This window comes from Exophiala dermatitidis (genome assembly GCF_000230625.1).
Source record: "Exophiala dermatitidis NIH/UT8656 unplaced genomic scaffold supercont1.2, whole genome shotgun sequence".
In the NCBI taxonomy this organism is placed as follows: domain Eukaryota; kingdom Fungi; phylum Ascomycota; class Eurotiomycetes; order Chaetothyriales; family Herpotrichiellaceae; genus Exophiala; species Exophiala dermatitidis.
The window spans coordinates 3,259,397-3,277,868 of NW_008751647.1; the positions used below are offsets into that span (position 1 = coordinate 3,259,397).

The 18,472-nt window shown below is 52.9% G+C and overlaps 7 protein-coding genes across 7 annotated transcripts; 3 read left to right on the forward strand and 4 right to left on the reverse strand.

The window, feature by feature from the left end:
- Positions 1-15: 15 nt before the first annotated feature.
- Positions 16-3,658, reverse strand: HMPREF1120_02640 (uncharacterized protein). Its single transcript, XM_009156685.1, has 7 exons — positions 3,277-3,658; positions 2,933-3,221; positions 1,498-2,838; positions 1,276-1,446; positions 1,093-1,220; positions 737-1,040; positions 16-641 (listed from the first exon to the last, which is right to left on the reverse strand). Exons 2-7 carry the CDS (start codon positions 2,954-2,956, stop codon positions 639-641), a joined length of 1,971 nt encoding a protein of 656 aa, XP_009154933.1. The 5' UTR covers positions 2,957-3,221; positions 3,277-3,658; the 3' UTR covers positions 16-638.
- Positions 3,659-4,109: 451 nt separating this feature from the next.
- On the forward strand, positions 4,110-5,870 carry HMPREF1120_02641 (uncharacterized protein; the record flags this gene model as incomplete). Its single annotated transcript, XM_009156686.1, has 1 exon — positions 4,110-5,870. The coding sequence occupies one exon, from the start codon at positions 4,110-4,112 to the stop codon at positions 5,868-5,870; it is 1,761 nt and encodes a 586-aa protein (XP_009154934.1).
- A 463-nt stretch (positions 5,871-6,333) lies between these two features.
- HMPREF1120_02642 (uncharacterized protein) lies at positions 6,334-8,898 on the reverse strand. The gene has a single exon (XM_009156687.1). It carries the CDS (start codon positions 6,954-6,956, stop codon positions 6,540-6,542), a length of 417 nt encoding a protein of 138 aa, XP_009154935.1. The 5' UTR covers positions 6,957-8,898; the 3' UTR covers positions 6,334-6,539.
- HMPREF1120_02643 (uncharacterized protein) lies at positions 8,546-10,195 on the forward strand (the record flags this gene model as incomplete). The annotated part of the gene is made up of 1 exon (XM_009156688.1): positions 8,546-10,195. The coding sequence occupies one exon, from the start codon at positions 8,546-8,548 to the stop codon at positions 10,193-10,195; it is 1,650 nt and encodes a 549-aa protein (XP_009154936.1).
- A 152-nt stretch (positions 10,196-10,347) lies between these two features.
- HMPREF1120_02644 (alcohol dehydrogenase) lies at positions 10,348-12,711 on the reverse strand. Its single transcript, XM_009156689.1, has 2 exons — positions 12,656-12,711; positions 10,348-12,579 (listed from the first exon to the last, which is right to left on the reverse strand). The coding sequence occupies exon 2, from the start codon at positions 11,693-11,695 to the stop codon at positions 10,508-10,510; it is 1,188 nt and encodes a 395-aa protein (XP_009154937.1). The 5' UTR covers positions 11,696-12,579; positions 12,656-12,711; the 3' UTR covers positions 10,348-10,507.
- A 239-nt stretch (positions 12,712-12,950) lies between these two features.
- HMPREF1120_02645 (uncharacterized protein) lies at positions 12,951-17,280 on the reverse strand. Its single transcript, XM_009156690.1, has one exon. It carries the CDS (start codon positions 14,298-14,300, stop codon positions 13,155-13,157), a length of 1,146 nt encoding a protein of 381 aa, XP_009154938.1. The 5' UTR covers positions 14,301-17,280; the 3' UTR covers positions 12,951-13,154.
- HMPREF1120_02646 (uncharacterized protein) lies at positions 15,602-16,615 on the forward strand (the record flags this gene model as incomplete). The annotated part of the gene is made up of 1 exon (XM_009156691.1): positions 15,602-16,615. The coding sequence occupies one exon, from the start codon at positions 15,602-15,604 to the stop codon at positions 16,613-16,615; it is 1,014 nt and encodes a 337-aa protein (XP_009154939.1).
- Positions 17,281-18,472: the final 1,192 nt, after the last annotated feature.

Genomic DNA, 18,472 nt, shown 5'->3' on the forward strand with positions numbered 1-18,472 from the left:
GGGACGCAGTGAAAGCAGGGGACAAAGTTTGAGATTCGCTGCCGACAATGCGAGTCTGGCATTGCCAGGCTCTACCTTCAACATAGAACAGGCCCCTCCACGAAATATGTATTCTTTCTCATCGTCACACCAACAAATTCCATTAGCTCCATGCGCAACGCACCTCTCCTGATGCCTCCAAATCCTGTTTAGCCACATTGCACGTATCATCATGCGGGAGGCCACAATCTGAGGCCCCGTAACCCCATTCCTACCGCTACCCTAGAAGCCAACATTGCCCACCCAAATGCCGACGTTGGCGAAAGCGACGCTAGAGGCCTGCCAGTACGGAATACACAAAAATCACACAAAGTCGAAGGTCGCTCAGAGGGCCATATTCATCCCCGGCCGAGTGCACTGGAACCCACGAGAGCTTATTGTACAGCAGATACACGGACTCAATGCTGTGAGGTTCCACTGCCACGCCGGTGCACATGTGGGGTCTTCCGATGTAGATCAACCGACGAGCCGGACTGAGCACGATGCCTTCTGGACTTCCCGTCAGAGCCGCTATTAGACCGACGAACTCGTGTGTGGCCATGTGAATCTGCTCGTCGCCTCTGAAGTATCGCACGGGATGTTAGAAAGAGTCATCAAGGTCACTATAGAGATACGAGAGTAATTTAGCGAATGAAAAGATAAGATATGACGAAGAAAGCCACCGCGCACGTGCCTCCTAACGGGAGGTAACACTTACTGTAGACGGCTTGGAAGACGTCGACTCATCATGCAGTTTCAGAGCATCCAGTCTCTCTTGATTGTCTTGCGTGGCATCTGTCTCCGGAATTTCCTTGATTGTGGGAGTCGACGGTGGTTTTGCGAGTTTTTCTCTGTTTTTGTTGGCTTGCTCGGTGAGCTTTGCCCACTTCGCTTCGCGTTCTTTCTCGCGCTGTGCTGCAGTATTTTGAAGCTCATTGTATTCATGGGAACACTCGTCAAAGAGCTGCGGATTGATCTCCATGAAGAGTTTCATTGCATTGTAAACCATGCCGTGGATTGTTCTTTGCCATGTCAGCTTCTCCGATAGCCTTTTGTCATGAATGTTGCACCTACCGGTTCCAGTGGCCCTTGGAATTTTCGTACAGCGGAGCAAACATGATCGGGAGGATGGTCTCAACATTGTCACTAACGAGATTGCAGAAATACTCGTTGTTCCAGAAATAGAGAGCACGTTCGGCAACCTGCCATGCGATAAGCAAGATACTCAAAGGACCAATGTTGGGGAGGAGTACACACCTGAAAGTGGGGGCTAGCGACAGACTTTGCCAACTGGTTGAAGAGAGGCTCTTGAACTTTGGCAAACTCTTGTGGGTCCATGACTTCGAAGATATCCTCGACTTCATTGAGAAACATCACCTCCTTCGTGCTGTTGACCTTCGGCCAATAACGGAGGAGACCGAGAACGACCTGCACAGTGGTTAGCAAACATAAAGGACAGTGGGCAATGACTCTTCGTACCTCTTCCGTCAATGCCGAGTCCTTCTCCAGAAATTGAACGATACAGTAAGCCAGCTGTGGGTGGTACATGCTGAGACTCTTGACTTTATGCAGTGGAAGAAGGACTCTGGTCAAGAACAATTTGTGTTCTTCCTTCAGTGGGAGTGCAAAGCCATTAATGATGGACCCCAGGATCTCCAGGAGTTCCGCAATCCCATTGAATCTCTCCGTCTCGTAGGTGAACTGGAAGAAGACATTGTTAATGGATCTCCGGATGTATGAGCGGAGGTTCAGAAATTTGCCGTAGATACGGTGAAGAGTGGTCTTCAGGAAATCCCGTTCTCGAGGGTCTTCAGAGTCGAAAAGTTCGAGCAACTGAAGGACAAAGTGGTGATCAATGTATTGCTTGGCGATGTTGGTATTGAAATCTTGGCTTTCGATGAAGCGCAGAAAAAACTCGTAGACAACCTGGATATGAGGCCAGGCAACTTCGAGCACTGGCTCGTCCTCTTCCGGATCAAAGGCCTCACCTTGAGGGTTGACAGGAGGCGGAACCGGTCGGAACAAATTCTTGCTGAACATCTCCACAACCTTTGGGTACATTGGTTCCGTGATGACCGATCGGTTGTTGGCGACATAATCCAGCAACTCGTGCAGAGCTAGTCGCTTGATTTCTTTGGACTTCATGTCCGCCGTCTGGTCATTGAAATCGAAGATGATATTGCACTGATCAATTTTCTGCATGAACAACTCTTGTCTTCGATTCGGAGGCACTTCGTGGAAGCCGGGTAACTTTTCCAACTCCCGAGAGCGCTGATCTGAAACGTCAAACCGAGATGAGTGCTGTCTCTTCGGTGTCCGGATTCCCTCGGCCACATCTTTAGGTGTCGATTGGAGGCGGTCGAAAAGTAGAGACTTTTGGCCTGCTTTCGGCGGCGCGAGGTCGCCCGGCATGGTCTCGGTCGCGCCTGGTTGCGGTATGTGAGGAGCACTTGGGCTTATGATGACACTCGGGGCAAGATGTCCGCCTTGTCTGCCGGGAGTTGCGGGCCCACCAGCTCCATGGGCAGAGCTTTGTTGTATGTAATGTTGGCTCCCAGGGCTTGACCCTACTGTATGCGCTCCAGGCTGAAGAGTGTTCGCATGTCCGCCCGTGGCACCCTCGTTGTTGGCATTTTTGGCCCGTACGTCAGTCACGTTCGTAGTCGAGGAACTCGGGGTGGCAGCGTTAGAGCTGTTCGGCGACTTTGAATCACCACCGGCAACGGTCGATGAAGTCGAGAGCGGGGATGCTGTAGCCGAACTCGAGTCCTTCTTTTTCGAAGATTTATTTGAATCCTTCGCTCTCGACAACTGCTCGTGCTGGAAATCAGTCAATAGTCAGGCCCTAACTCAGTGGGTGAAAGATCGCCATGTGGGACAACAAGACATCAAAGCTGAACGCAGTTTCACTTACCACTCTTTGCCTGAAGCCTTTCATCTTGTCAGAACCACTTTCACCTTATCTCCCCCAGGAACAGGCGGCTTGCCGAGACAGGTGCTCGGCGTTGTGTTGGTAGGAGTGAATGTAAAGGTGTTGATGTGAGAGTAAATCACTAGGTTCGACGCCGAGGATGGACCGCTTTGTTTGTGCTTTGACGGGGTTCGTGGTGTAGGATACAATCGTAGCGTAGGTTTGTAGGTTCGTCAATTCCTCATCGTCCAGGACGGGGCAGGACAGCGCAGTTGGACGGCAACACAACGGACTGTGGAATTAAGGTTAGCCATGGCGCAAGGAGTCCAAGTTAAGTTGGGACTTACAACTTCGCGTTACAGGATCGTGCGTGTTGAAGGGGGCGGCCGGTAGTGAGGTAGCCTTGAATTAGAGACGGTTCTGGCACTTTGCTTCGGGGTCGAATGATGCAGGCAAGAGCGCGTCCATTGAAGAAGTGAGAGTGCAAACAAGCAAGGCAAGGAGCAAGCCAAAGGGTGGTCAGCGCGGGTCGAGGACGGACTGGCTCCGTCGTGCAGTGGATGGATGAGTTGAATACAATGAATGAGTTGTTGTGTCGAAGAGTTGGTGTTGCAGCTGGTGGAGGCTCGTCAGTCAGTCAAGTAAGTCACTGGCAGTGCAGTCGGTGCAAGTGGCTTCAGTCAGTGGCTTGCTTGTTTCTCCAGTTTAATCGCTGTCGTCGTATTGCAGTGCCAGTGCTGTCTTTCTGGGCGGGGGATTTCTCCCTTGGTCGCAGCCTACCGGCGATGGCTGTTAAGCCGTAACTGCGCTAACCGTGAATGTAATTAGGCTGTCTCTAGTGTTGAAGTCAAGCACTATACCACTGCTAATCACCAACAAGGTGGCGCTAGACTACAATAACATGCGAAAGTGAACATTAATACACGCCACCTGCTATAAACAAGGCCCCAGTTGCGGGTTCTATTCACGCTTTCGCTGTCCAGCTCATCTGCTGCCCATGCATCCTCTTGACCCTTTCTAGTTGAGCCTTATGATATGCACTCCAGCCGCTTGTGGGCGCAGGGACCTGGCTGTCTTGACGATAGTAGGATTGCGCCAGTGAATGCGTCCTCTTCCACCATCATAATATCTTACCCCCGTTTCGAGCTGCAAGGAAGATCGCACGGTCTACACTGGCATAATGACCGACCCTCTGGAAACTCAGGCTGCGCCTTGGTATCCGGTTCCAAATACGCCTATTGTTTCTATCGAGCATCCTTGCATTGTGCAAAATGTCGACCGGGCTGTGCAAATGCTTGGAGGCCCTGAGGAGGTTGCACAGTGCCTGGCTCCTGGGACTGACAGAACGTTGGGACTCAAATTCCAGCCAGATGATCCCGCAAGCCGAACGGTAGTATCTTTCAACAAAAGGACAGACAATCTATTGCTCAAGTTCACGGTCCCAAAGCGGACAGGAAGGAAAAGAAAGCGTGGCTCTGACGAACCATTTACAGAGCCCCATGCCTCTCTTCCTCCCAGGAAGGATGCTGCTTACCTTATACGGTCCTTACGAGATAATCCTCACAGAAGTCAGTCCGAAGTTGTGGGTATTGTTGGATCAACGCACATATGGCGGACTATGCCGGATTATGTCTTTTCTGCCTCCGGATCTGCATTCCTGACCGAATTGCAGACCAAAATTCTCCCTGGGGAATATCCACTTCTCAAAGAATGGTCATTTCCTCAGACTTACGGTCTCACAAACACTGAAACATTTCCGCCACCAGTGTGGTCGACACAGAGTCTCCCTCTGAACTACACTTACCGGCAAAACCAAGCTGTAAAGATGGTAACCGATCCTGTTACTGGTAAAGCAGTTTTACGCAATAGCCAGGCACCCAAAAAGTTACTTACATACCAGTGCCAATATGACGACGAGAAGTGGCCGGATGCACCAGATCCGGGCTGCGTTCCTCTGTCAGACCTATCCGATGCCCATCAAAGGGTATACAAACTGCTGAAGGATCTTTTCGATGAACGACCGATTTGGACCCGTCGAGCTCTACTCAACCACTTCCCTGATGACGCCCCAGTATTCTTAGTGAAGCACCTTCTGGCGTATGTTGCATTCGCGATACGATCAGGACCCTGGCGGGACACTGTGTGTAAACTAGGGGTGGACCCAAGAACAAATCGCGCTTACCGCAAGTACCAGAGTGTTCTTATACAGCTGTTGCCGCGCAGTAACCGAGAGGCGGCTGAGAACCGAGACAGTCTCGGCCAGGACTGGGTTCGCAGCAAGAACAAGACATCTCATATTTTCACAGGCAAGCACGATATCCCTCCGGATGGTAAGGTGTGGCAACTGTGCGACCTGCAAGACCCTCAACTCAAGGCATTGGTCGACGTGCCAGAGCTCTACATTCGACACGAGTGCGAGAGACGATATTTCGGCTGGTATCAGAACGGAACAATGGCCAAGATTCGGGTCATCCTAAAAGCCAAGGTTGACGCCATTGGTAGTGGTGAAACTTTGGACGAAGGGGCAGTAGAGAGATTCTCGAAGTTGCCCGAAACCTTCGACGGCGTTGACGCGGGGAAGGGCTACGACCAATGGGGCGATCCGGTGGCAGGGTATCTACCCAAAAAGGCGAGTAAAAAAGAGCTCGAGTGGGCAAGTGCATATCGAGCCCTATGCCGCACGTTGCAGGGTTCTTTGCCGACCGCCAGTGGTGGTGGAAAGGGGAGGCTTAGCAAGAGCAAGCCTTCCGCCAGACCTAGCTTCATTGAGAGGTCCGAGACTCGCGACACTGGTGACATTGATACCGCCGAAGGATATGAAGAGCCAGAAGAAGGCGACGAATACCTGATCGAACAGGGGCCTGAGCAAGATGATAATGCCACCCCTGAAGGGGCACTTCCTGCGAAGGCCAGTGAGCTAGATCCAGAGATACAACAGTGATGTCGACGGCCGCCTGCTGTATCAGCGGCAAAATGCCGTGACACTACCCGGTAGTTAAGGCAGTCATAATGTTCCAACCCTGGCACGGCGCCTGGCTTGGACTCGTTTCCGACCCAGGGGCAAATGCAGGGCGCCTGAAAGCGCAGAACATCACTGCATGAGCTGACAGCCGAGCATATCAAAAGACGCATCTTATAGTCACACGGCACGTATTCCTTGGCTGTCATGACCGGAAGAATTATGGTACGATGACACAACACCAGGTACGATGCTGCCCTGATAAATCATCTCGACGACTCCAAGTTCAACGACCAACTTCGCGCGTCGGCCCCGATTCCTTTTGCTTATTAATAGTCAAACTATCGACCTGCCGAGCACACCCTCCATGGCGGTTACAGAAACTCCATTCGTGCATCAAGAGTCGGCGGTCCAGGCCCCAGCACGCTGCGCCAGGAAGCGGACAGGCAAATGTAAGACTATTCGCTGGAAGACATACGACCTATCCCACTGGGAATCAAAGGTCCCTTCCGACAGGTTTATACAATGGCATCCTCCTGAGTCTCCGCTACGAAGTTCAAACACACAAGAGACTGCATCGCGTCCGGCACCAACCGCAAAGCATAGGCTGAGGAAATGCTCCAAATCCACCAGAGGTATACCTTCTCCGGTTCAGCCTTTGCCTTCCAATGGAATCCGGGTCGATCCATTCACGGTGTTGCCCATCAAAGCAACCGAGTGCGTGCAACATACTATGGACTTCTTTATAACGACATGCAACGGCATGGGAAATGCGTCTTCGTCGGCCTCTGGCCCGGTGAACCCCCATCTCTCATTACTGCTACCTTTTGCTCTCAAGCATTCGGTTCTATTCGAGTCCATCATCGCAGTTTGCAGAGCTTCGATACTCCTTTCGTTGGGCAGGCCGACTTTCGAGGATGTTGCATTCGTCCAACACCGTGGGAATGCGATGGCGGGTCTCAATGCCAAAATCCGGTCAGATGACTGCACCGATGATGCGGCTCTCTTGACAGTGACGATGTTGATGACAACGGAATACCTAATTGGCAACCATGACGGAGTACGCATGCATTGTGAGGGACTGGACAAAATGATCCAGCTTCGGGGTCCGTTGACCCCGGTCGGAGAGTCACGGCCACAGTCTGACTGGGTCACTTTTGTACAGCTCAGCTTGGTTGTCTACAAGTCTCTGGGATCTTTTGTGACTGGCCAGGCGCCTGAGGTTCCTTCAGACTCGCCTGCATATACCAAGGAAGCCTTTGAGGAGCTGGATCTTTATAAACCGTTGGCTTACCCTCAGACACCCTTTTCGCCCGAGTTGTGTATGATTCTCTCGCAACTCCCACCCGGTCTTTCGGAACTCAGTCTGAGGTCTCGGATATCGGTTCAAATGATCAAGCTCCTCGCATCAATTTCAGCTGCCAACACTTTGGCAGATCCGGACAGCGCACCACAGGACGCGCATGTGTGTCCAGCAGCCCGCCGGGAACACGGAAGGCGTCAGGTCATGATTCAAGTCATCTTATCCTCGTTGCAACGCATGTACCTGACGACCAAGACAGCCATTGAATATCATCTTACATCTGGCCTCATTGCATACATGTTCCAACTCCGTGGAATGGAACCGCTGAGCCTCTTCCATGATCCCCTTCTTCGCAACTTCATTCAGACCATGCCCCGCCATGCGCCGAATTTGTCAAAAGAGGAGCAACACTGTATGATTTGGGCGAGTCTCGCTGTCGCCGGTGCATTGGGGCTTCGAGTCGCGCCTATGCCGGAATCCCACGTAGTTATGGACCACATTTTAGAGATGTACTTGGAGGCACGTGAGTGGCCGCGGTTGGAAAAGATCCTGCGAGACTTTTGCTGGAAGGACGAGGTCGGGGATCATTGGAAGTACGTTTGGGAGAGAGCCATGGACCGCAGACAATTTCTGTTACAACGGAGGAAGAATGATCACGACTTGAATGGACCACTTCCACCGCAGGGCCATGCCCTTGTCTCTTGTGAAAGTGCTGCTGACGATGCAGCGCCTGAAGTGCTTCCTCAGCAGGTCCACGAACTTACGGCAGGGGCACCGAAGTCGGTGCGTGAGATGGCCCAGGCAATGCGGTTGTGTCCTTTTCATTCAACAGCGGCTTTGGGCAGTAGTTGTCCTATCTAAAGCCTCGCACGTTGGTAGGGGAATATCAGCACAACTGGACATGCGTTCCGTCCAATCCAACTATCGTTTTCCAACCCACATCGCCCAAAGTCGGCTTGCTACCGAGGCACGTTGCGCCAGGTGCGACGGTTCCCTCGGGGTAACATCCTCGTAGCAAATATAGATGCTGTAATTTTATATTTGTCCTCTCACAAGGTCAAGTCTTCCGTCCAGGTGGAGGTGGTTATCTCGTAGTAGTGGAGCACATCCTGAAGATCTCCCGATACTAGTAGTCAAGCTGGGGAAGGTGGAAGCGGCGGGTTGGGGGGCCCCCAAGGATTGGGCTGGCGAGAAGATACCAGCTTGAAAAAGCACCTCGAACATCGATCCTAGTAGTACACCTTAATTCTGGCTAGTAAACAGGAAGCTGGAACAGTCCAACTCAGCACTTCGGCGACCTGACAAACAACGAGGGCCGACATCTGCCAGCGTACGCCGGGTCAAAACCATAGGCATGAGCGACGGCAACCCTCCCCCAGTCACAACAGGGCCAGCCAGTCTTCCATCACCCAATCCCACAGCATCGTTTTGGCAAACATGCCATCCCAACAAAATTGCAGACCACCGCTCGACGCCGGATCTCCCATCCAAGGCGGCCGTGGTGGTCATCGGCACAGGCATGTCAGGGACTTTCGCCGTAGACGAGCTGCTTCGTCAATTACACCCCGACAAAGACAAAGACTCTAATCCAAAACACCACCACAACAATAACAGCGACGACGAGGTCGAGGTCGAGCTTCTAGTGCTAGAGGCCAGGACTACATGTTCTGCCGCTACAGGCCGGAATGGCGGCCACTTACAACCAGTCATCCACGCCGAAAGCAGCCCCATCATCGACTTTGAACTCCGCAATTTTCGACATATCGAAAGTCTGGTTCGCGACAACGACATCCCCTGCGACTTCCGCAGGCTTCGTGGATGCGTCGCGTTTTGGAACAAGGAATATTTCGAAGAAGCCAAAGCTGCTCTAGGGGAGCCCACATCTGCAGCTGTCGGGCATGTTCGTCCAGATTCAACGTCCGACACGCCAGCTCCATCGCAAACCCAGCCAGCAGCACCGGTGGCGGCCATCACCAGCCCCCAGCATCGCAAACTAGTGCACGTCGTTGAAGATGCACACGAGTTAAGACAGCTCAGACTCCAACCAGGCGCCGTGGGCGCCATTGTGCAGGAAGTTGCGGCGTCGTTGAGCCCTTACAAGCTCGTCATTTGGATGTGGGAGCGGCTACTCGAAAGGTTTGATGAGGGGGTATTGAATCTCCAGACCAAGACAGCCGTCACAGCTATTGAGAGACAGCATGCAACAACTGTGCCAGGCAACCATATCAATCCGGAGTTCAACTGGCTAGTCCGTACGACTCGCGGCCCCGTCCAAGCTAGACATGTCATTATTACAACAAATGCATACACCTCGCACATCCTACCGGAATTCAGCACCTTGATATCTCCTGTCCAGGCGCAAATGTCGGCTCTTATTCCGCCTCGCCACTCTCCCTTCTCGACAGGCCGTCTTCTTCCCATGAGTTATGGCTTCAATGGCATCGGCAGTCAAGATAGGGTCATGGGGGATTATCTCGTGCAGAATCCGCATGTGGACAAAAGCAACCGGGGAGCAGGCGGTGGCGGCCATCTCATGTTAGGCGGCGGGAGACACCTTCCTCCGCGGAACGGAGTGGGCGTGAGCGACGATTCCTACGTGGACAAGACGGTCGAACTATATCTTCGCAGTCTACCTGAACGATTGGACCTAGGCCCCGAAAGAGACGTGTCAGGTTCTGCGCACCAGTCATCCTCTTCTCCTGGCATGCTCGACATTGCGGCTTCCTGGACCGGCATCATCGGGTCCAGCGTCGACGGGCATCCCTGGGTCGGTCCGGTGCCTGGATCGCCGGGCCTTTTTCTGTGTGCTGGATACTCTGGTCATGGAATGACCAATGCTGGCCTTTGCGGACGACATGTAGCTGGGCTGGTTGGGGCCAGTCTAAACCCAAGGCAGCCGACGACACCGGGCAGCAGCAACAACTGGGATCTTCCGAGCCAATACATTCTCACCAGACAGAGAATGGACGCTGCCTTGGGCAAAGCGAAGCAAGCTAAGCTATAGGAGGGTGCTTGAAAAAGGGTATCATAGAAAAGGAAATGACGACGGTGATGGAGATTATGTACCCCAAGGGACTGGAAATTGGCACCTTGGAACGCTTGCATATATGCAGTACATACCTAGGTATATACGAGCTGCATAGACTCCAGGCAAGATTGATGATCTAAGAAAGGGTTTTTCTGTGGGATTTTCCAAAACAATCACATAGATACTGTAATCACGTTTTCCATGCTTGAGGAGTACTAACTAAGGTAGTAAGTATACCAGTGTTGGCCCTTGGTCGACACGCCAGGCTTTCAATCCAATATCTGATCATTACGGCTTCAACACCACCTTCCCGACATGCGTGCCCTGCTCCAAGAGTTCATGAGCCCTAGCCACATCGTCCAGAGGCAAGACATCGGAAATCAACGGATCGATCTTCCCATCGACCAACAACTTGAGACATCTCGCCTGCTCTTCTCTCGTCGAGGCCCGCGACCCCAGCAGATCCAAATGCTTCGCAAAGACCGTGACCAGATCCACTTCGATCGTACGACCGCCCATGACGGCAGCCATGACGATCCTGGCACCCAGCCTCGCGACCTGGATCGCCAGCGTCGCCATATGGCCACCGACCATATCGAGCACGACATCCGGCCCGAATCCGCCCGGGGTATGTTTCCTGATTTGCGCCTGAACATCGTCATCTCTGTAATTCAGCACAACATCAGCACCGGCGTCCAGCAAAGCCTGCTTTTTCCCCGGCGAACCCGTCAAGCCGATAATTGGGTTCGCCCCGGCCAGTTTGGCCAGTTGGATCCCCGCGGTGCCCATGCCGCTCGAGGCCCCCGTGATCAAGACGCAATCGCCCGGTCGGATGCGCGCGCGCTGGTCCACCATGTGCAACACGGTCCCATAGGACCAGAGACAGCAGGCGAGTTTTTCCCAATTGAGTTCTTGAGATTGTGGTGTTTTACCAGTAGCGGTTGTGGTTGGTTCAGGCACCTTGAGCACGTTTTCGGCCCGCAGAACGAGATATTCGGCGTACCCCCCTGGCGCCGTGTGGCCCGGTAAATCGGCCCTGATGCACAGGTTGTCGTAGCCCTGAGTGCAGAACGGGCAATGGCCACAGGCGGGACATGTCATCATCACCACTTTGTCGCCGACTTGGAGTCCAATCGTAGTGTTCACGCCGGCTCCCAACGCTGCAATCTCCCCTGCCGCTTCGCGTCCAAGTTGGAAGGGAAGCGTCCATCCCCGTCGTCCCGGTACCGTGATTTGTTTGAGGTAGCCTCGTCGGAACGCGAGGTCCCACCATGTCACTGATGTCGCGCGCACGCGCATCAATACTTGTCCGGCAGAGGGCGTGGGGACCGGTTGCGTTTCGACTTTGAGGACTTCGGGTCCGCCGTATTCGTGCAGTTGGACGCATTTCATGGTTTGGGGAGCGTCGGGTCCTGACGTGTTTGTTGTTGTTGTTGCCGTTGCCGGTGCTGGTGTTGTTCCTGATATTGTCGCCATTGTTGTCCGGCTACTTGGTCAAGATACTTACTCACTAGCTAGTAGCTGATGAGGGACGGGTCACAACTGGTTTAGGTAGTGCGTCGGTGAAAGACTGTGTGTGTTTGAGAGAGAGAGAGAGAGAGAGAGAAGTAATCCCAATCGCGGTTACGGCAGTGTTGGTATATACAGTATTTATTTCTTTCACTCCCCAGCCTGAACCACTGCAGCAAAAGGAGACGAGACTAAAAGGTAGCCAAGTATTCACCGCTCCGGGGAAGTAGGAAGTAGGGTTACCGTGGTACTTGTGCTATACTCACCGAATCTCGCTCCATGAAATTTCTCTGTGCGCGATGATCGTCACTTCCTGTTTGACTGAAAACTGGAAGTGTAGAGGCCAGATGACCTCGGGCTGTCACTCAGCTGGAAGTTGAGCTGGCCCAGTGTCGGTTCGGGCGCCGGAGTCGAGCGAGGCCGAACCGATCCAACACAGATTTTGATCGAGAGATTGATTATTGAATCCCGATACAACCCCTTATGGTGTTTTGCCAGTAGTACTGCCAGTGGGCGGGCGGGGTCGAGAAACTGAAGCTTCATTTTTCCCACCGGCAGTTTCATGATGTGATGTGGGAAGCCGACACCGATGTCGGATGGTGTTGATAGAGAGGATCACTGTATGATGCAGTGGATCGATCCGAGAGATGCGCGCGGTGCATACCTACGCATGTGCACACATGTGTGGAAACCCGACAACGAACACGACACCGACATCGAGATGGGTGGGAACTTTGAACGTTGGTCTTTGCAGTCTGTGGGTGCTATGATCTATCTGCGTCCCACCGGGGACGGGGAGCGGGAGCGGGAGCGAGAGCCGCAGCGCGAGCATTTCTTATTCCGGCCGTACTCTACAATCCCAGGTTAGTCCTGTAGTACCCCATGGGGTCATTCAAGCCACAGTACACTACCAAGGTACTGACTTACAGTGCATGGTTGGAACAGTAATAGTGTAGGTGGGAGATTGTAGGATTGGAACCCGCCGAGGTGCCACCACAGCGGACGTCAAAACTCCGTGATCACTTGCCCCCAACACGCTTATGTAAGTGGTCACGGAGTTTTGACGCGTGCGTGCCACTGCAGTAGCTGATTAGATAATCAGTAGCAAAAGCCAGAAGCCGAGAAAGACAAAGGTCTCGCTTTCGCACTACCTACCACCACATTACAGTTACCAACATACCCACCTACATAGATGCCTACCCGCTGGCGACTGAGGATGCTACTGTGGACAGGAATTGTACCCAGGCTAGACAACCCCGACGAGGTACAGGACCCGTTGGGAGAAAGCAGGAATTGCAGCGGCAGAAATTTTTGTGACATACAGTGTGTTACTACCAATTCTTCTCTTCGTCTCTTCCAAACTGTGTACCTTATAGGTAGGTACCTAGGTACCTATCCTACTAGGTAGATATTGTCATGTCACGCCTCACACGTCTTTCCGTCCATTCCGAATTTCCATCACAGCGTCCCACGTCGCAGGACTCGCCTGTCTCACGACCTGTGCTTTCGGCGGACAAGGATGGCGCGTCAGGATAGAAATATGGTGACTTTCTCCATTCGATGCAGCATCACCATCGACATGATCAGTAAAAGCCACGCCGACAGGGATGTTAACAAAGTCGCCGGGGTGGAGTTGGACGATGCCGCGTTGGGTGATAAGGGTTCGAGAGCCGGTGATTTGGCATTGGATTTCTTCGACGCGGGAGTGACGGCGATAGACGATTCCATCTTCATTTCCAGCTCCAGCTCCGTTTCCATTCTTGACATGGTCCTCCGCCTTTGGTTTCGTCCGCGTGCTCCCGATCCACACGTCGGCCGACTTGTACAGCCACAGCGGTCCGGGAGAAGAATGTCCAGCTACAAGGACACTTTGACCAGGAGCGGCTGTGACTCCATTCTCGTCTGTACCATCACTCCTCAAAACCCTAATATACTCGTCGTCCCGAATCGTCTCAGCATGCTTCAACAACAGGTTCTCATCCGCCTTTGCAGCCGCAATATCGCAATGCGGCCCACCAAGACAATTCGTCATGACCTCGGTGACAGTAGCGGCCTGCCACCCGTCAAACGGGGGAATTTTGGGCCCCGCCGTCCTGTTGACCTTGACACACTCGCGCACGGGCGCAGGGATATAAAATAACAGATGGATTCCCTGCCGGCCAAAATTGTCGTGGGCCACCCGCACAGGAATGCGCGAGAAGTCGCCGGGGCGCAACTCGACCGTGCCGTATTCCGTCATCAGCGTCCGTTCTCCGCACACCTGGTACGACAGCTCGTCGACGTCGGCGTTGCGGTGGTAGAACGGTTGTCGGAACGAGTTCATCTGCTGCCATTCAACCCGCAGAAAATCGCTCTCGTATACTCCCCGCGGCGGCGAAAACTGTTGCGGCGAAAATTCCAATGGGAAATGCACGACTTCTAGCGGTGTGTGCTCGAGGAGTTTGATTCCTTTGAGGGTCGGGTGCTCAAACAACAAGACTTCATCGCGTCGGATGGAAAGGACGCGGTTGTCTCCGTCTCCTTGTTCGTCGGGGAATTGGTCCAGGTGTTCCGTGACAATGGATCGTTCCATGATGGAGAGGACCAGAACCTATTATATGGTGTGGGATGGGAAATACCTACTAGTGCTGCTGCTGCTACTGCTGGCGATGATGATTAGAAGCAGACTTGACCTGGGGTGTCGGAGTCCGAAGAGGCAGAGATAGGTGTAAGTGAAATCAACGCAATACAATGACAATCTCGTCTCGTCGACACGCGTAGAGGAGGACGAGGATAGATCCGCTATCGAATCCCCGGACACACTATTCAAGGTTATACCTATTGATATGATGCCAATGTTCCACTTCGCCTCTCTGAGTCTGGACAAAAAAGACTAACCAACGCTCTTCCAAAGCTCTCATAGAGGTCGACAGTCCACTCGGTCAGTGGTCACTTGCACAGTTGTACAGGATCTGGACCTACCAGGTACCCGGCGGGGCTCCGGACTCAGGGGCCCGGGGGGGTGGGTAGTGGGTAGTGGGGGACTCGGATTCGAAGGACTCGGAACCAGAATGGTTCCGACAACCGACCCTCTGAGACTATAACTAGAGCATAGCAAGGTAGTAACAGACGAAACATGGGGCCAATGTCGGGGAGCATGTCAATCGGGTATAATATGGGGAAAGATCGGATAGCAGTAGTAGAATGGTACTGTAGTAGTGGCGGGGTTGAATAATGCCGTCGAGGTCTTTGTCTGGTTTCAAACCAGCACCGTTCTCTGCCTGTCAGCGTAAATCAACTCTCCGTGCGGTGCGTACCTTAGGTGAGGTGCGTGTGTGGACCCATTTATCGCGATGTGGACAGTTGAACAGCCTTGGGATGCCCAGCTCTACTAGTAGTGTATCCACTACGATACCGCGGGTTCTGCCAGCAAAGTCATAATATAAGGTCAGCGTAGCCCCCGTGTGGGGTGGGACACAGTATATTCAATTCTCCCGTACTAATAAGAGTTCGAGTTTGGACGGATAGCAACAAGAGGACAAAAACGAAGAGCTGAGCCTCGGTCAGTCAACCGCTGGCAGTCAGTTATATAACGACCGCTCCACGCCATATCTTCCGCTCAGCCTCACTGCATCTCGCGAAGCCTATCCGAGCCCCAGCCAAGTACAAACTAGCAAAAGTCCTTCGTGGTTTCAGGAGGAGCAAACAGAACCCTCCTTGTACTGTGTAAGTGACGCTGCACGCCTCCACCAAAAAGTCGGGTTGAGACCAGGCATTCTTCCCTCAAGTCTTAGACAAGAGAAACAGCAGCAGCTCATCGCTCTGCCTCGTTAGACAACGTACCAAGCGTCGAATAAACCGAAGAACCGATCCACCAGCATACCGCTGACCAACATGACCACGGTCGATATCTCCAGCCTGGCGCTCAGTCGCAGCAGCGGACCACGGCTCTCCCGATCGCACACGCTCAACTTCATCGGGGACTGGGGCCAAGCCAACTTCCATCGGATCTGCGGATGGCTAACGCAAGAGTTTTGCGACCGAGCAGGCCCCCTTAGCCGCGTGGCGACATGGAGCATCCGCGGCGGCGGGATTGAATCACTGTACCTAGTGCAGAACGGCGAAGCAGACCTGGCAATCAACACGCCAGCCAAGCTGCTCAAGAGCGCTCTGACAGGCGAGGACGGGTCACTGTTTGCTGGTAAGCCGTTACCGAACCTCCGCGCGCTGGCCGTGCTCCCCCAGAACGACCGGATGGTTCTTGCGATCGACACGAAACTGCAGATCAGGACATTCGACGACCTGCGCCGTGTCAAACCGCCTCTCAAGATCGCGACGTCCACGCACGATGGGACGAATTTCATCGGCTTCGTTGCCCGCCGGTTCATAGAGGCCCATGGCATCTCCGAGGCAGAACTCAATTCCTGGGGTGGGAAATTTGTTACTGCCCATCGACCTGAACAGTGCATTGCCTTCATGGAGACAGGCGAGGCCGACGCTGTGCTGCAGGAGGCCATCATGACGCCCTGGTGGAGGGGATTGATTGAGTCCGGCAGATTGATCCCATTGCCGGCTGAACAGGCGGCGCTCGACTCTCTGCATGCTTCGATCGGTTTGCCCACGAACAGTCTCCCTAAGGGATACTGGGCAAACTTGGAAACCGAGCTACCTGCGCTCGACTTCTCCGACTTTGTCATCTTTGTCCGCGACGATATGCCCCAAGACATTGCGTACTTGCTGACCTGGTGTCTGGTCGAGACAAGAGCTGCCATTGAGGTCCAGTACAAGCATATTCCGCCAGAGAAGAGTCCGCTCACATATCCTCTCAATCCGGTGGAGATGGCAAAGGCACCGTTTCCTTTGCATCCCGGAGCACAGAGATATTACTCCGAAAAAGGCTACCTTTGAACGTGTAGCTGGTTGGCTGCATTTCAGATGGACAGCTCCTCGACGTTGAACGGAAGGTCGTCAACACGATATAGTGTTTGTCCTGACAGGGTGAAAACCTGTAACGTATTGAAACTGCGGTCACTTTGCTCTGTCATCTCTGATACGCTTCAGAACTCCTTTCGACAAGAATCTCGACAACGCAGATTGTGCAGCAAATAGAGCTACCTCTGTATCAATATCAAAAGGGTGACCCCGTGAGTCAGGACGAATCGGCGTATCTCATGAGAAGTTGCAGAGCTGGCAACGGGGCTCTGTCAGAGGGACAGGCGTGGGCACTGCCGGGGTAAAGCAGGCAGTGTTCAAGGGTTGGGATCCCGGGGTCTTTAGGCGTTCAAGTTTGCTGATGTGTTATCTGAGACTTCAAAGTCAGGGGCCAGATCGGCGATACCGCTGGCTGCACCTGTACTATTGCCAATGAAAATAGGTAACGATGATGATGACGATGACCCGAATAAAGTTGAAAGGCCCGATGAATGATGGGTCGAGACCCAAACCTTGAACCTCGAGCAATGCATCTCTGGCTGAACCTTAAGCGCGGGAAAATAAATCCAAATCCTCCTGTTCCAAACTTTGCTTTATTAGAGGTGGTCCTTCCGTGTGTGCCAGTGTCTAATTTCGTCAGCCGTCGCATCCGGATATCTTCTTCCATACCTAGGCATAACATGGGAGATGCCGGGTTGGCCACGGAAATAACTGCCGTACTAGCAGTACTACCTAGTAACTTTTCGGAATGCCAGAAAGTCAGATGGCCTGACGGAGACGTGATTCCCGCCGTAGGCACTGTATACACGAGGCTACTAGCACACTCAGAGTGGATTGATATACGCTGAATGTTTCCGAGCCGGAAGTCGCTAGGATACGGGGTTAGTTGAGGACAGGTCAGGAGTATACACTACATAGTACGCAGCAGGTATCTACAGCACCACCGCAGTACCAGCGAGGTATGAGCGAGGCACTGTTGTAGACACCAGCCAGTGACGCTGACTGCACAAATCACAACTTTCCTTCCGAGTAGGTCTGGACTGGTCTTTTTCCCCTTGACATACAACTGCAGGTGTTCATTAATGTCCGGTCTGGAGGTCACTATACCAGAGTGGTATACTACTACCTCGCTACTACCTAGGTACAGTACCTAAGGTACTTACAGTAGGTATGCACCCGAGATTAGATAAAGTAGCGTGATCAGTGCATAACCGAGTGCTTGAGAAGGATATTAGGTATGAGCCTGTCGCTCCAATTTACCTCTCTAACTTGAAGCACCTACCTGGTACCTAGGTAGGCTAGAACCCACTGCAGTAAGTGCATGCGGCGAAAGCCAAGTTTGAGCATCTCGAAAATTGGTGGCATCAAGAAGTTGAAGTAAATGGCGACACGAGAGACACGAGACTTTACACCCGAGTCCTCCAATTGCTTCCGACTGGAAACATTTTCCATCACCCACTGCGCTCAAAAAGGAAGCTTTGATTACGGGGCGAGTGATTGACTTTTTTTCTCGGAAATCATCTCTGCGACACTGACTGGCACGACATAAACGAGGAAACTTACCTGGTAGACAGGTGTCATCCGGACCCTCGGCTGTCGTGCCTGTTATCGTGGCGGTTGTCACCTAGTCGGTGGCAGAATTCTCTCCGCAACTTGTGCGGAGATTTGTATACGCGGTGCGTAGAGAATTCTACCATCGACTAGGTGGTTGTGGTGTTGTTGTGGTGGTGGTGGTGGTGGTGGTCAGATTCAAGCTGAGTGCCCGTCGAGATCCCCCCCGCCATCTCCGAACGCCAAAACTGTCGCTTGTAGTGCACAAAATTCGAATAACAA